Source organism: Pecten maximus, chromosome 1 (genome assembly GCF_902652985.1).
Source record: "Pecten maximus chromosome 1, xPecMax1.1, whole genome shotgun sequence".
NCBI lineage: Eukaryota > Metazoa > Mollusca > Bivalvia > Pectinida > Pectinidae > Pecten > Pecten maximus.
Window position 1 is genome coordinate 4,674,714 of NC_047015.1, and position 16,595 is coordinate 4,691,308.

The following is a 16,595-nucleotide window of genomic DNA, read 5'->3' on the forward strand; positions in this document are numbered from 1 at the left end:
TGTCAATAGTAATATATCGAGTCGTGTTTTCATCAATTCAGTTTAACTGCCTACAATCTGTCAATTATTATATACTAGGTCGTGTTTTCTTCAATTCAGTTTTACCACCTACAGTCTGTCATTAGTCATATTTTAGATCGTGTTTTCATCAATCTTTTGACTGTGTGTTCTCACCATTAGCACAGAAATTGATGACACTGCACGCCCTTGTTGGATCGAATCCGCTGTCCATTGCCTTTACGAGGTCAGGTGCGAGGAAGTCACACTGCCGGGTATAACAGGTAAAACATACACACTGATTTCATAAGAATTCATTACTGAATCCAAATTTGAAACAAGTTTATTCTTCAGATGTTAAATAATTTAGATGTTCGTATTTTCAAACTAAGTAAAATGAAACACTGACATTTACATCTAATATATAGTTGATTCTTTGAGTTTCAGTCTTATAAAACCTGCACATAAACATTCTTTGCAATCTTACGGCTTCATTCATAAATTGTTATTTCAGTGGAGACACAAACAGACTTCGACAAGAAAGTGAGTTTTTTTTATCATCGAAAAGAAAACAGTAGATTTAATGTGTTTAACATAGAAGGAACAATGGTCCGATGGGGGTTCCCATCCTCGACATTTACGAGACGGTGACTCACTGTTGACTTGACGTCCCCTGGAAGCAGCCCACACAATTTATACACGGTATCGTTGAGTCCCTCCTCAGAGGTGTTACGGCCGATATACTGATCCACCAGGTTAATTACCAACTTACACAGCTCACATTTAGTATCCTGGAATGTAGACAAAATACTCTGGATTATAGAAATAGTCATTTCAAGAATTATAGAAATAGTAAATACTGTCAAAGTATTACAGAACTAGTAAATATAAGTATTAAAGAAATATTCAATGCACGTATAATAAAAACACTAACAAAGTAATATAGAAATATTCAATACAAGTGATATAGAAATATCCAATACAATATAGCAATATTCAATACAATATAGAAATATTCAACACAAGTAATAAAGAAACATCTTATACAATATAGCAATAATCAATACAAGTGTTATAGCAGTATCAAATAATAAATTGTATAATATCACAACAATATTAAATACAAGTATTATAGATATAGTCAATACAGGTATTATAGATATAGTCAATACAGGTATTATAGATAAAGTCAATACAGGTATTATAGATATAGTCAATACAGGTATTATATATATAGTCAATACAGGTATTATAGATATAGTCAATACAGGTATTATAGATATAGTCAATACAGTAGTATAATATATAGTCAATACAGGTATTATAGATATAGTCAATACAGGTATTACTAGATATGTCGCATACAGGTATTATATATTAGTCAATACAGGTATTATAGATATAGTCATACAGGTATTATAGATATAGTCAATACAGGTATTACAGATATATTCAATACAGGTATTATAGATATAGTCAATACAGGTATTATAGATATAGTCAATAACGGTATTATAGATATAGTCAATACAAGGTATTATCATATAGTCAATACAGGTATAAGATATAGTCCAATACAGGTTATACAGATATATTCAATACAGGTATTCTAGATATAGTCAATACAGGTATTATAGATATAGCAATACAGTATTACAGATATATCATTAAGTTATATAGATTAGTCAATACAGGATTATATATATAGTCAATACAGGTATTATATATATAGTCAATACAGGTATTATATATATAGTCAATACAGGTATTATAGATATAGTCAATACAGGTATTATAGATATATTCAATACAGGTATTATAGATATAGTCAATACAGGTATTATAGATATAGTCAATACAGGTATTACAGATATAGTCAATACAGGTATTATAGATATAGTCAATACAGGTATTATAGATATAGTCAATACAGGTATTATATATATAGTCAATACAGGTATTATATATATAGTCAATACAGGTATTACAGATATAGTCAATACAGGTATTATAGATATAGTCAATACAGGTATTATATATATAGTCATTACAGGTATTATATATATAGTCAATACAGGTATTACAGATATAGTCAATACAGGTATTATATATATAGTCAATACAGGTATTACAGATATAGTCAATACAGGTATTATAGATATAGTCAATACAAGTGTTATAGATATAGTCAATACAGGTATTATAGATATAGTCAATACAGGTATTATAGATATAGCCAATACAGGTATTACAGATATAGTCAATACAGGTATTACAGATATAGTCAATACAGGTATTATATATATAGTCATTACAGGTATTATATATATAGTCAATACAGGTATTATATATATAGCCAATACAAGTGTTATAGAAATAATTACAGAAATAAACAATACCAGTATTACAGGTATAGGACATTCCTACAATGTTATAATATGTTATGTTTTTCGTGTTATATATTCTGATCTCGTTGCTGAATTCTTACCCCGTCTTCTAGATCCTCTGACACATCTTTGACCTTGTCTTCAATTTCTTCACTCAAAACTTCAAAGCTGTCTGAAATAATTACATCAACATGTTTGTTGTTGTATGCTAGTATTTTTTTGTACAAACTCAATTTTAGATCTTCAGATTAATTGAATTGTTATAATCGGTTACATAACCGTGGAAAATCATTTAAGTTAAAGCTGATAATTACCTCCAGTACAGAGTTTGACGAAGGTACATGCACTAGAAGGATCAAGCCCTGATTCAACTGCTAATACCACTTGGGGTGCAACATTGTCACACTGGAATAAAACAAAATAGTATCTTCAGGTTTTGAAAACTTTGTTCAGATATAAATGTACATGAAATTATTATGAGTTTAATATAAAAAGTAACCTATTAGCTATACATCCGTCGTAACTCAATAAAATAACTCTGCCACCCGATCCCATCACATTTCATCGTAACCTAGTAATATAACCCTGTCAGATGATCCCATCACATTCCATGGTAACCCTAGTAATATAACCCTGTCAGATAATCATATCACATTCCATGGTAACCCTAGTAATATAACCCTGTCAGATAATCCCATCACATTCCATGGTTACCCTAGTAATACAAGAGGCCCATGGGCCTTAACGGTCATCTGACAAACACTTACACTTACAGCAGGGACACACACCCCAATCCAGCATTATTACCATAAATTATTTATCGCAGCCAGTTATGCTTTAGATCAAATTTGGTTTTTATCCATTTAGCTTGTCCAGGAAGAGCAGCATCATAAAGCAAAATTTTAGCCAAGTTCCCATTTTTGGGGCATGCCCCTCTGTCCCAATGGGTCAGACAAGACTCATTTATATCAATTAGGATTGCCTTTCCCCAATGATGTTTCATACTAAATATGGTTGTAATCAATTCAGGCATTAAGGAGGAATTGCATTTTTAAGAAATGTTTAACCTAAGCGCTCCTTTTGCCCCATCTTTTTTCCCCTGGGGTCAAACCTGTCTCATTAAAAAATATGATTGCCGTCACCTTATGTTTCACATCAAATTTGGTTGTAATCCACCAAAAGGTTAGGGAGGATTAGGATTTAACAGCAAATATTCACCAAAGTTCCCCTTTTGGGGCCCTGCCCCTCAGGCCCCAGGGGTCACACTAGCCTCGTTTATATAAAATATGACCACCCTTCCCAAAGGATGTTTCACACCATATTTCGTATTAATCCACCGAAGGGTTAGAGAGAAGTAGGATTTATAGCAAAAATTCACCAAAGTTCCCCTTTTGGGGCCCCGCCCCTCTGGCCCTAGGGGTCAAACCAGCCTCATTTATATAAAATATGACCACCCTCCTCCAATGATGTTTCACACCAAATTTGGTAATAATTCACTATGGGTGTTAGGAGGAGTAGGATTTTATAGCAAAATTTCATCAAAGTTCCCATTTTGGGGCCCCGCCCCTCTGGCCCCTGGGGCCACACCAGCCTCATTTATATAAAATATGACCACCCTCCACCAATGATGTTTCACACAATATCTGGTTGAAATCCACCAAAGGGTTAAGGACGAGTAGGATTTTATAGCAAAATTTCATCAAAGTTCCCTTTTTTGGGCCCGTCACTCTGGCCCCAGGGCTCACACCAGCCTCATTTATATAAAATATGACCACCCTCCCCCAATGATGTTTCACAACATATCTGGTTGAAATCTACTAAAGGGTTAAGGAGGAGTAGGATTTTATAGCAAAATTTCATCAAAGTTCCTCATTTGGGGCCCCACCCCTCAGGCCCCAGGGGTCACACTAGCCTCATTTATATAAAATATGACCGCCCTCCCCAAATGATGTTTCACAACATATCTGGTTGAAATCCACTAAAGGGTTAAGGAGGAGTAGGATTTTATAGCAAAATTTCATCAAAGTTTCCCATTTGGGGCCCCGCCCCTCAGGCCCTAGTGGTCACACCAGCCTCATTTATATAAAATATGACCGCCCTCCCCAAATGATGTTTCACAACATATCTGGTTGAAATCCACTAAAGGGTTAAGGAGGAGTAGGATTTTATAGCAAAATTTCATCAAAGTTCCCCTTTTGGGGCCCCGCCCCTCAGGCCCCAGGGGTCACACCAACTTCATTTATATAAAATATGACCGCCCTCCCCCAATGATGTTTCACACCAAATTTAGTTGTAATCCACCCAAGGGTAAAGGAGGAGTAGGATTTTATAGCAATATTCACCTAAGTTCCCTTTTTGGGGCCCCGCCCTTCTGGCCCCAGTGGTCAGACCAGCCTAATTTATATAAAATATGATTGCCCTCCCCCAATGATGCTTCAAACCAAATTTGGAAGTAATCCACCCAAGCGTTAAGGAGGAGTAGCGTTTTGAAAGAAAAAGTTTACGGACGGCGCACGGCGCACGGCGGACGGCGGACGACGACGGACGAAGCACGATGACTATAGGTCATCCTGACCCTTTGGGTCAGATGACCTAATAACCCTGTCAGATAATCCCATCACATTCCATGGTAACCCTAGTAATATAACCCTGTCAGATAATCATATCACATTCCATGGTAACCCTAGTAATATAACTCTGTCAGATGATCCCATCACCTTCCACGGTAACCCTAGTAATATAACCCTGTCAGATGATCCCATCGCATTCCATGATAACCCTAGTAATATAACCCTGTCAGATGATCCCATCACATTCCACGGTAACCCTAGTAATATAACCCTGTCAGATAATCCCATCACATTCCACGGTAACCCTAGTAATATAACCCTGTCAGATAATCCCATCACATTCCACGGTAACCCTAGTAATATAACCCTGTCAGATAATCCCATCACATTCCATGGTAACCCTAGTAATATAACCCTGTCAGATAATCATATCACATTCCATGGTAACCCTAGTAATATAACCCTGTCAGATAATCATATCACATTCCATGGTAACCCTAGTAATATAACCCTGTCAGATAATCCCATCACATTCCACGGTAACCCTAGTAATATAACCCTGTCAGATAATCCCATCACATTCCACGGTAACCCTAGTAATATAACCCTGTCAGACGATCCCATCACATTCCATCGTAACCCTAGTAATATAACCCTGTCAGATGATCCCATCACATTCCATGGTAACCCTAGTAATATAACCCTGTCAGACGAACCCATCACATTCCATGGTAACCCTAGTAATATAACCCTGTCAGATAATCATATCACATTCCATGGTAACCCTAGTAATATAACCCTGTCAGATAATCATATCACATTCCATGGTAACCCTAGTAATATAACCCTGTCAGATAATCATATCACATTCCATGGTAACCCTAGTAATATAACCCTGTCAGATGATCCCATCACATTCCATCGTAACCCTAGTAATATAACCCTGTCAGATGATCCCATCACATTCCATGGTAACCCTAGTAATATAACCCTGTCAGATAATCCCATCACATTCCACGGTAACCCTAGTAATATAACCCTGTCAGATGATCTCATCACATTCCATGGTAACCCTAGTAATATAACCCTGTCAGATAATCCCATCACATTCCACGGTAACCCTAGTAATATAACCCTGTCAGACGATCCCATCACATTCCACGGTAACCCTAGTAATATAACCCTGTCAGATGATCCCATCACATTCCATGGTAACCCTAGTAATATAACCCTGTCAGATAATCCCATCACATTCCATGGTAACCCTAGTAATATTACCCTGTCAGACGATCCCATCACATTCCATGGTAACCCTAGTAATATAACCCTGTCAGACGATCCCATCACATTCCACGGTAACCCTAGTAATATAACCCTGTCAGATGATCCCATCACTTTCCATGGTAACCCTAGTAATATAACCCTGTCAGATAATCCCATCACATTCCATGGTAACCCTAGTAATATAACCCTGTCAGATAATCCCATCACATTCCATCGTTACCCTAGTAATATAACCCTGTCAGACGATCCCATCACATTCCATGGTAACCCTAGTAATATAACCCTGTCAGATAATCCCATCACATTCCATCGTTACCCTAGTAATATAACCCTGTCAGATGATCCCATCACATTCCATGGTAACCCTAGTAATATAACGCTGTCAGATAATCCCATCACATTCCACGGTAACCCTAGTAATATAACCCTGTCAGATGATCTCATCACATTCCATGGTAACCCTAGTAATATAACCCTGTCAGATAATCCCATCACATTCCACGGTAACCCTAGTAATATAACCCTGTCAGACGATCCCATCACATTCCATCGTTACCCTAGTAATATAACCCTGTCAGACGATCCCATCACATTCTATTGTAACCCTAGTAATATAACCCTGTCAGACGATCCCATCACATTCCATGGTAACCCTAGTAATATAACCCTGTCAGATGATCCTATCACATTCCACGGTAACCCTAGTAATATAACCCTGTCAGATGATCCCATCACATTCTATTGTAACCCTAGTAATATAACCCTGTCAGACGATCCCATCACATTCCATGGTAACCCTAGTAATATAACCCTGTCAGATGATCCCATCACATTCCACGGTAACCCTAGTAATATAACCCTGTCAGATGATCTCATCACATTCCATGGTAACCCTAGTAATATAACCCTGTCAGATGATCCCATCACATTCCATGGTAACCCTAGTAATATAACCCTGTCAGATAATCCCATCACATTCCATCGTAACCCTAGTAACATAACCCTGTCAGAAGATCCCATCACATTCCATCGTTACCCTAGTAATATAACCCTGTCAGATGATCCCATCACATTCCATCGTAACCCTAGTAATATAACCCTGTCAGACGATCCCATCACATTCCATGGTAACCCTAGTAATATAACCCTGTCAGATGATCCCATCACATTCCACGGTAACCCTAGTAATATAACCCTGTCAGACGATCCCATCACATTCCATGGTAACCCTAGTAATATAACCCTGTCAGATGATCTCATCACATTCTATTGTAACCCTAGTAATATAAACCCTGTCAATTGATCCCATCACATTCTATTGTAACCCAAGTATCAAAACATGTACAATTCGAACAAAAATACCAGGTATATATGACCTTTTGGTTTGTTTTGATGTTGTTAACATCTTTGCAACAGCCAGGGTCACATGAGGACAGGTGTCAAGGAAACACCAATAGTCAGTCATGTGGTGACGGGTGTCAAGGAGACACCAACAGTCAGAGTCATATGGTGACGGGTGTCAAGGAGACACCAACAGTCAGAGTCATATGGTAACGGGTGTCAAGGAGACAGAGTAAGAAAACAAAGCACAGAAATACAAAGCAGCGATGATAGTACATTCAGTACTCTCCAGAAAATACCACTACCATTTGAAACAAGAGTCAAAATTGATATAAGTCATAAACCTTCTAGTGTCCTAATAAATAACACACTTCTTCTACACCAATTTGCTGTAGAGATTCCATCCACAAATGGTGGATGTGACAGATATCGTGTTTCCTAACACAGTGTTCATAATAGCACATTTTAGAGTTGATATGACTGACAATGGAACCTGAACACTCTCCAGCTGTTTATCCTGTGTTTTACTAATGATACATCTAGCTCTATAAATACACGATTAAAGTGTGATAGTCTGGACATAGTTATCATAAGAACTTACCAATTGTTGGAAATCTCCGGGCAGATTTGAACACAATCCGTACACTGTGTCGTTGATGGCATCCTTGGTCTGGTTACTATCCAAATATCTGTCTATAATCGCGATGATAGCCTTACAGATGTCACACTTGGCATCCTGCAATATACAACATACGGCTAACGAATATTGTTTGTAGTCGTATGTCAAAAAAACCTCTGTAAGACCACTTTATGTCAACAATTACTAAACGTATTGTACATGATTCATTTATACGTCATTATACCACGAGCCGGCGTCCTTAGAGACTGGCCTCCCTACGTCATTATACCACGTGCCGGCGTCCTTAGAGACTGGCTTCCCTACGTTATTTATACTATGTGCCGGCGGCCTTAGAGACTGGCCTCCCTACGTCATTATACCACGTGCCGGCGTCCTTAGAGACTGGCTTCCCTACGTTATTTATACTATGTGCCGGCGGCCTTAGAGACTGGCCTCCCTACGTTATTATACCACGAGCCGGCGTCCTTAGAGACTGGCTTCCCTACGTTATTTATACTATGTGCCGGCGGCCTTAGAGACTGGCCTCCCTACGTCATTATACCATGTGCCGGCGTCCTTAGAGACTGGCTTCCCTACGTTATTTATACTATGTGCCGGCGGCCTTAGAGACTGGCCTCCCTACGTCATTATACCACGAGCCGGCGTCCTTAGAGACTGGCTTCCCTACGTTATTTATACTATGTGCCGGCGGCCTTAGAGACTGGCCTCCCTACGTCATTATACCACGAGCCGGCGTCCTTAGAGACTGGCTTCCCTACGGCATTTATACTATGTGCCGGCGTCCTTAGAGACTGGCCTCCCTACGGCATTTATACCATGTGCCGGCGTCCTTAGAGACTGGCCTCCCTACGTTATTTATACCATGTGCCGGCGTCCTTAGAGACTGGCCACCCTACGTTATTATACCACGAGCCGGCGTCCTTAGAGACTGGCCACCCTACGTTATTATACCACGAGCCGGCGTCCTTAGAGACTGGCCTCCCTACGTTATTTATACTATGTGCCGGCGTCCTTAGAGACTGGCCTCCCCACGTCATTATACCACGAGCCGGCGTCCTTAGAGACTGGCCACCCTACGTCATTATACCACGAGCCGGCGTCCTTAGAGACTGGCCTCCCTACGTCATTATACTATGTGCCGGCGTCCTTAGAGACTGGCCTCCCTACGGCATTTATACCATGTGCCGGCGTCCTTAGAGACTGGCCTCCCTACGTTATTTATACTATGTGCCGGCGGCCTTAGAGACTGGCCTCCCTACGTCATTATACCACGAGCCGGCGTCCTTAGAGACTGGCTTCCCTACGTTATTTATACTATGTGCCGGCGTCCTTAGAGACTGGCCACCCTACGTCATTATACCACGAGCCGGCGTCCTTAGAGACTGGCCTCCCCACGTCATTATACCACGAGCCGGCGTCCTTAGAGACTGGCTTCCCTACGTTATTTATACTATGTGCCGGCGGCCTTAGAGACTGGCCTCCCTACGTCATTATACCACGAGCCGGCGTCCTTAGAGACTGGCTTCCCTACGTTATTTATACTATGTGCCGGCGGCCTTAGAGACTGGCCTCCCTACGTCATTATACCACGAGCCGGCGTCCTTAGAGACTGGCTTCCCTACGTTATTTATACTATGTGCCGGCGGCCTTAGAGACTGGCCTCCCTACGTCATTATACCACGAGCCGGCGTCCTTAGAGACTGGCTTCCCTACGGCATTTATACTATGTGCCGGCGTCCTTAGAGACTGGCCTCCCTACGGCATTTATACCATGTGCCGGCGTCCTTAGAGACTGGCCTCCCTACGTTATTTATACCATGTGCCGGCGTCCTTAGAGACTGGCTTCCCTACGTCATTATACCACGAGCCGGCGTCCTTAGAGACTGGCCTCCCCACGTCATTATACCACGAGCCGGCGTCCTTAGAGACTGGCCTCCCTACGTCATTATACCACGAGCCGGCGTCCTTAGAGACTGGCTTCCCTACGTTATTTATACTATGTGCCGGCGGCCTTAGAGACTGGCCTCCCTACGTCATTATACCACGAGCCGGCGTCCTTAGAGACTGGCTTCCCTACGTTATTTATACTATGTGCCGGCGTCCTTAGAGACTGGCCTCCCCACGTCATTATACCACGAGCCGGCGTCCTTAGAGACTGGCCTCCCTACGTCATTATACCACGAGCCGGCGTCCTTAGAGACTGGCTTCCCTACGTTATTTATACTATGTGCCGGCGGCCTTAGAGACTGGCCTCCCTACGTCATTATACCACGAGCCGGCGTCCTTAGAGACTGGCTTCCCTACGGCATTTATACTATGTGCCGGCGTCCTTAGAGACTGGCCTCCCTACGGCATTTATACCATGTGCCGGCGTCCTTAGAGACTGGCCTCCCTACGTCATTATACCACGAGCCGGCGGCCATAGAGACTGGCCTCCCTACGTCATTATACCATGTGCCGGCGTCCTTAGAGACTGGCTTCCCTACGTTATTTATACTATGTGCCGGCGTCCTTAGAGACTGGCCTCCCTACGTCATTATACCACGAGCCGGCGTCCTTAGAGACTGGCCTCCCCACGTCATTATACCACGAGCCGGCGTCCTTAGAGACTGGCCTCCCTACGTCATTATACCACGAGCCGGCGTCCTTAGAGACTGGCTTCCCTACGTTATTTATACTATGTGCCGGCGGCCTTAGAGACTGGCCTCCCTACGTCATTATACCACGAGCCGGCGTCCTTAGAGACTGGCTTCCCTACGGCATTTATACTATGTGCCGGCGTCCTTAGAGACTGGCCTCCCTACGGCATTTATACCATGTGCCGGCGTCCTTAGAGACTGGCCTCCCTACGTTATTTATACCATGTGCCGGCGTCCTTAGAGACTGGCCACCCTACGTTATTATACCACGAGCCGGCGTCCTTAGAGACTGGCCACCCTACGTTATTATACCACGAGCCGGCGTCCTTAGAGACTGGCCTCCCTACGTTATTTATACTATGTGCCGGCGTCCTTAGAGACTGGCCTCCCCACGTCATTATACCACGAGCCGGCGTCCTTAGAGACTGGCCACCCTACGTCATTATACCACGAGCCGGCGTCCTTAGAGACTGGCCTCCCTACGTCATTATACTATGTGCCGGCGTCCTTAGAGACTGGCCTCCCTACGGCATTTATACCATGTGCCGGCGTCCTTAGAGACTGGCCTCCCTACGTTATTTATACTATGTGCCGGCGGCCTTAGAGACTGGCCTCCCTACGTCATTATACCACGAGCCGGCGTCCTTAGAGACTGGCTTCCCTACGTTATTTATACTATGTGCCGGCGTCCTTAGAGACTGGCCTCCCTACGGCATTTATACCATGTGCCGGCGTCCTTAGAGACTGGCCTCCCTACGTTATTTATACCATGTGCCGGCGTCCTTAGAGACTGGCTTCCCTACGTCATTATACCACGAGCCGGCGTCCTTAGAGACTGGCCTCCCCACGTCATTATACCACGAGCCGGCGTCCTTAGAGACTGGCCTCCCTACGTCATTATACCACGAGCCGGCGTCCTTAGAGACTGGCTTCCCTACGTTATTTATACTATGTGCCGGCGGCCTTAGAGACTGGCCTCCCTACGTCATTATACCACGAGCCGGCGTCCTTAGAGACTGGCTTCCCTACGTTATTTATACTATGTGCCGGCGTCCTTAGAGACTGGCCTCCCCACGTCATTATACCACGAGCCGGCGTCCTTAGAGACTGGCCTCCCTACGTCATTATACCACGAGCCGGCGTCCTTAGAGACTGGCTTCCCTACGTTATTTATACTATGTGCCGGCGGCCTTAGAGACTGGCCTCCCTACGTCATTATACCACGAGCCGGCGTCCTTAGAGACTGGCTTCCCTACGGCATTTATACTATGTGCCGGCGTCCTTAGAGACTGGCCTCCCTACGGCATTTATACCATGTGCCGGCGTCCTTAGAGACTGGCCTCCCTACGTCATTATACCACAAGCCGGCGGCCATAGAGACTGGCCTCCCTACGTCATTATACCATGTGCCGGCGTCCTTAGAGACTGGCTTCCCTACGTTATTTATACTATGTGCCGGCGTCCTTAGAGACTGGCCTCCCTACGTCATTATACCACGAGCCGGCGTCCTTAGAGACTGGCCTCCCCACGTCATTATACCACGAGCCGGCGTCCTTAGAGACTGGCCTCCCTACGTCATTATACCACGAGCCGGCGTCCTTAGAGACTGGCTTCCTTACGTTATTTATACTATGTGCCGGCGGCCTTAGAGACTGGCCTCCCTACGTCATTATACCACGAGCCGGCGTCCTTAGAGACTGGCTTCCCTACGGCATTTATACTATGTGCCGGCGTCCTTAGAGACTGGCCTCCCTACGGCATTTATACCATGTGCCGGCGTCCTTAGAGACTGGCCTCCCTACGTTATTTATACCATGTGCCGGCGTCCTTAGAGACTGGCCACCCTACGTTATTATACCACGAGCCGGCGTCCTTAGAGACTGGCCACCCTACGTTATTATACCACGAGCCGGCGTCCTTAGAGACTGGCCTCCCTACGTTATTTATACTATGTGCCGGCGTCCTTAGAGACTGGCCTCCCCACGTCATTATACCACGAGCCGGCGTCCTTAGAGACTGGCCACCCTACGTCATTATACCACGAGCCGGCGTCCTTAGAGACTGGCCTCCCTACGTCATTATACCATGTGCCGGCGTCCTTAGAGACTGGCCTCCCAACGTCATTTATACCATGTGCCGGCGGCCATAGAGACTGGCCTCCCTACGTTATTTATACCATGTGCCGGCGGCCTTAGAGACTGGCCTCCCTACGTCATTATACCACGAGCCGGCGTCCTTAGAGACTGGCTTCCCTACGTTATTTATACTATGTGCCGGCGTCCTTAGAGACTGGCCACCCTACGTCATTATACCACGAGCCGGCGTCCTTAGAGACTGGCCTCCCCACGTCATTATACCACGAGCCGGCGTCCTTAGAGACTGGCCTCCCTACGTTATTATACCACGAGCCGGCGTCCTTAGAGACTGGCTTCCCTACGTTATTTATACTATGTGCCGGCGGCCTTAGAGACTGGCCTCCCTACGTCATTATACCACGAGCCGGCGTCCTTAGAGACTGGCTTCCCTACGTTATTTATACCATGTTCCGGCGTCCTAAGTAAGTGAGCACACTACGTCATTTCTATCATAAGCCGGCGACTAACTAACTGAATTTTGTGGAATGTGCTTGCGTCTTTAGTAACTGACGTCCCTACGTTATTTATACCATGTGATGGCGTCCTTAGTTGCTGAACTCCGCACGTCAATTATATCTTGTGCCACGTAATTGGTAGATAACTCCCCACGTCATTTATACTATGTGCCGCGTCCTTATAACCGAACTCGTTACATCATTTATAAATTACCTCTAGATTAGTGACTTCATTTGGAAGTAGATCCTTTATAATGTCCTCCAAACCTTCTTTCTCCTCCTTCTCGTTGGTTACAGCAGGTTCCACACCCTCTTCCTCAACAGGGGCATTGACTGCTCCTGTACATAAAGTAACCCATGAAGTCTGAAGCTCTATCACAAATTAATTCCACAGGTGATTAAATCGTGGGCCATTGTCGCCTAAAATGGGCTTGAACAAGATGGTAACAGTAGCCTTGCTAAAACCCGTGGTATTTAATCTAGGGGAAAAGGGTTGGATTTTAAGCATCTGTAGTGAAGTTAAGATACGATGAGAACGATTTTATGAGTATCTAAGTATCGATCCAAAATAACAAAATCTTCATAACTTACATGATGATACCTTAAAGTTATATTTACAATCACGGTAACTCATACCCTAACATTATAGTACTAAACAGTACAAACCACTGCAAGCTCGCAGCTGCGTGCAGACAGCTGAGGGGTCAAAGCCAGTCTCCAGTAGCTGAACGATCCGTGGAGCATATGTCATACACTGTTACAAAAAAAAGAGTTTTTGGTAAATCCTATAGTATAAGATATCAAACAACAGTCATGATGCAAGGCTAACATGTTGCCTATTGATTTCTTCTTTAATATTACACATTTTATATCTAAAAGAGTGTAAGGTCACAAGGTCAAATAATTGGGAGTGGGGGGTGTGAACATCTTAAACAATGCTAAGGTCACGAAGTCAAAAGTGGGAGTGTGTATGCCTAAAAAAGGTCAATTTGAGGCCAAAAAAAGTGTATTCAGGAGAGGGTTTGGTTTATAAACCGCCGGGGTCTTTTAAGGACAAGCATGGTTTTGGAGGTGGACGAAAGCCGGAGTACCCGGAGATAAACTCATTCGCCTACGGCCACCAACAAGGCAACTGCCCTGCGTGTGGTTTTGAAGTCGCGACCCAGGGCTAAAGGGCTAGTGATAAAGTGTCGGTACACCTTAACCACAAAGACTTGAGAATTTGTTAGTCTACATGTATTTGACCTTCCCTAGTGTGTAAAGCACATTTCACGAGTAAGACGTCAGCTATCCTAAACTGCCATTTTGTTTACATAGCCATGTCAAGGTCATGACCTGAGACGTTCGTGATTACGAACTTTTATGATCAAAGGATGTAAATATGTGTCATTCGTTAATCATTAATAATATCAGGTGATAAGTAAGATGCTTACGTAGTTTTTCATGGCCCCTGGTACCTCCCCACACAGCTGGTAGATGGTGCTGTTGATGACCGCTTCGGACCTATTGTTGGCGAGGACCTGGTCTAGTTCATCTACCAACATCTTACACAGTTCACACTCCAGTGGATTGGCCTAGGAAAACGAGGATTTGTAGAGGTTTTGACACGTAACTAAGTTATTATGTTGTCGAAATCTTCATAAGATTATTTCATATTATTTTGTACATCATTATAAAGCTTTGCAACCCAGATCGAATTAGTGAGAGAACCTTGATAATTGAAACACATACAGACACACAAATACACATACAAAATGCTAGCGATTGCGCTAGTGCAATGGTGACGATAATGGTTTTACTACGACAATGTGCCAACCTCAATTTGTTCAGGTTCCTCTTCCCCCTGGACTGAAACTGCGGCTAGAAAAAAAATTATCGCAGATGTTCATTCAAATATGCCATTTACTTAAATACGACATAGGTACATACATAAACATTACTGGTTTATTGTCATTCGATATGACACTAGCAGGGAGGGGAAGGGTTTACAAATGATTTATACAACTTGCAGGCAAAGGGCAATAGTATAAATTATTTTCACCACTACCACTGGATCATATTATACATGGTTTACACTACGAACAGTGAATCATATTATACATGGTTTACACCACTAACAGTGGATCATACTATACATGGTTTAAATACCTAACAGTGGATCATAGTATACATGGTTTACACCACTAACAGTGGATCATACTATACATGGTTTAAATACCTAACAGTGGATCATATTATACATGGTTTACATACCCAACAGTGGATCATATTATACATGGTTTACACCACTAACAGTGGATCATATTATACATGGTTTACACCACTAACAGTGGATCATAGTATACATGGTTTACACTACGAACAGTGGATCATATTATACATGGTTTACATACCCAACAGTGGATCATATTATACATGGTTTACACCACTAACAGTGGATCATATTATACATGGTTTAAACCACGAACAGTGGATCATATTATACATGGTTTACACCACTAACAGTGAATCATATTATACATGGTTTACACCACTAACAGTGGATCATATTATACATGGTTTACACCATGAACAGTGAATCATAGTATACATGGTTTACACCACGAACAGTGGATCATATTATACATGGTTTACACCATGAACAGTGGATCATATTATACATGGTTTACACCACGAACAGTGGATCATATTATACATGGTTTACACCGCTAACAGTGGATCATATTATACATGGTTTACACCACTAACAGTGGATCATATTATACATGGTTTACACCACGAACAGTGGATCATATTATATATGGTTTACACCACGAACAGTGGATCATATTATACATGGTTTACATACCTAACAGTAGATCATATTATACATGGTTTACATACCTAACAGTAGATCATATTATACATGGTTTACACCACTAACAGTGGATCATATTATACATGGTTTACACCACTAACAGTGGATCATATTATACATGGTTTACACCACTAACACTGGATCATATTATACATGGTTTACACCACTAACAGTGGATCATAGTATACATGGTTTACACCATGAACAGTGGATCCTATTATACATGGTTTACACCACTAACAGTGGATCATATTATACATGGTTTACACCACGAACAGTGGATCATATTA

General features: G+C 42.7%; 1 protein-coding gene across 3 annotated transcripts in view; it reads right to left on the reverse strand.

Annotated features, from left to right (window-relative positions):
- The window catches only part of LOC117322890, a 65,603-nt gene that overhangs the window by 20,213 nt on the left and 28,795 nt on the right, over positions 1 to 16,595 (reverse strand). For 2 of the 3 annotated variants that reach the window (XM_033877847.1, XM_033877832.1), the window contains 9 exons: positions 15,265 to 15,308; positions 14,882 to 15,022; positions 14,115 to 14,202; positions 13,663 to 13,787; positions 8,181 to 8,315; positions 2,699 to 2,789; positions 2,486 to 2,556; positions 654 to 788; positions 175 to 265 (listed from right to left, as the gene is read on the reverse strand). In XM_033877847.1, the coding sequence (XP_033733738.1) occupies positions 175 to 265; positions 654 to 788; positions 2,486 to 2,556; positions 2,699 to 2,789; positions 8,181 to 8,315; positions 13,663 to 13,787; positions 14,115 to 14,202; positions 14,882 to 15,022; positions 15,265 to 15,308 (921 nt within the window). The remainder of the gene's footprint in view (positions 1 to 174; positions 266 to 653; positions 789 to 2,485; positions 2,557 to 2,698; positions 2,790 to 8,180; positions 8,316 to 13,662; positions 13,788 to 14,114; positions 14,203 to 14,881; positions 15,023 to 15,264; positions 15,309 to 16,595) is intronic. The other variant, XM_033877841.1, reaches the window with a different exon arrangement.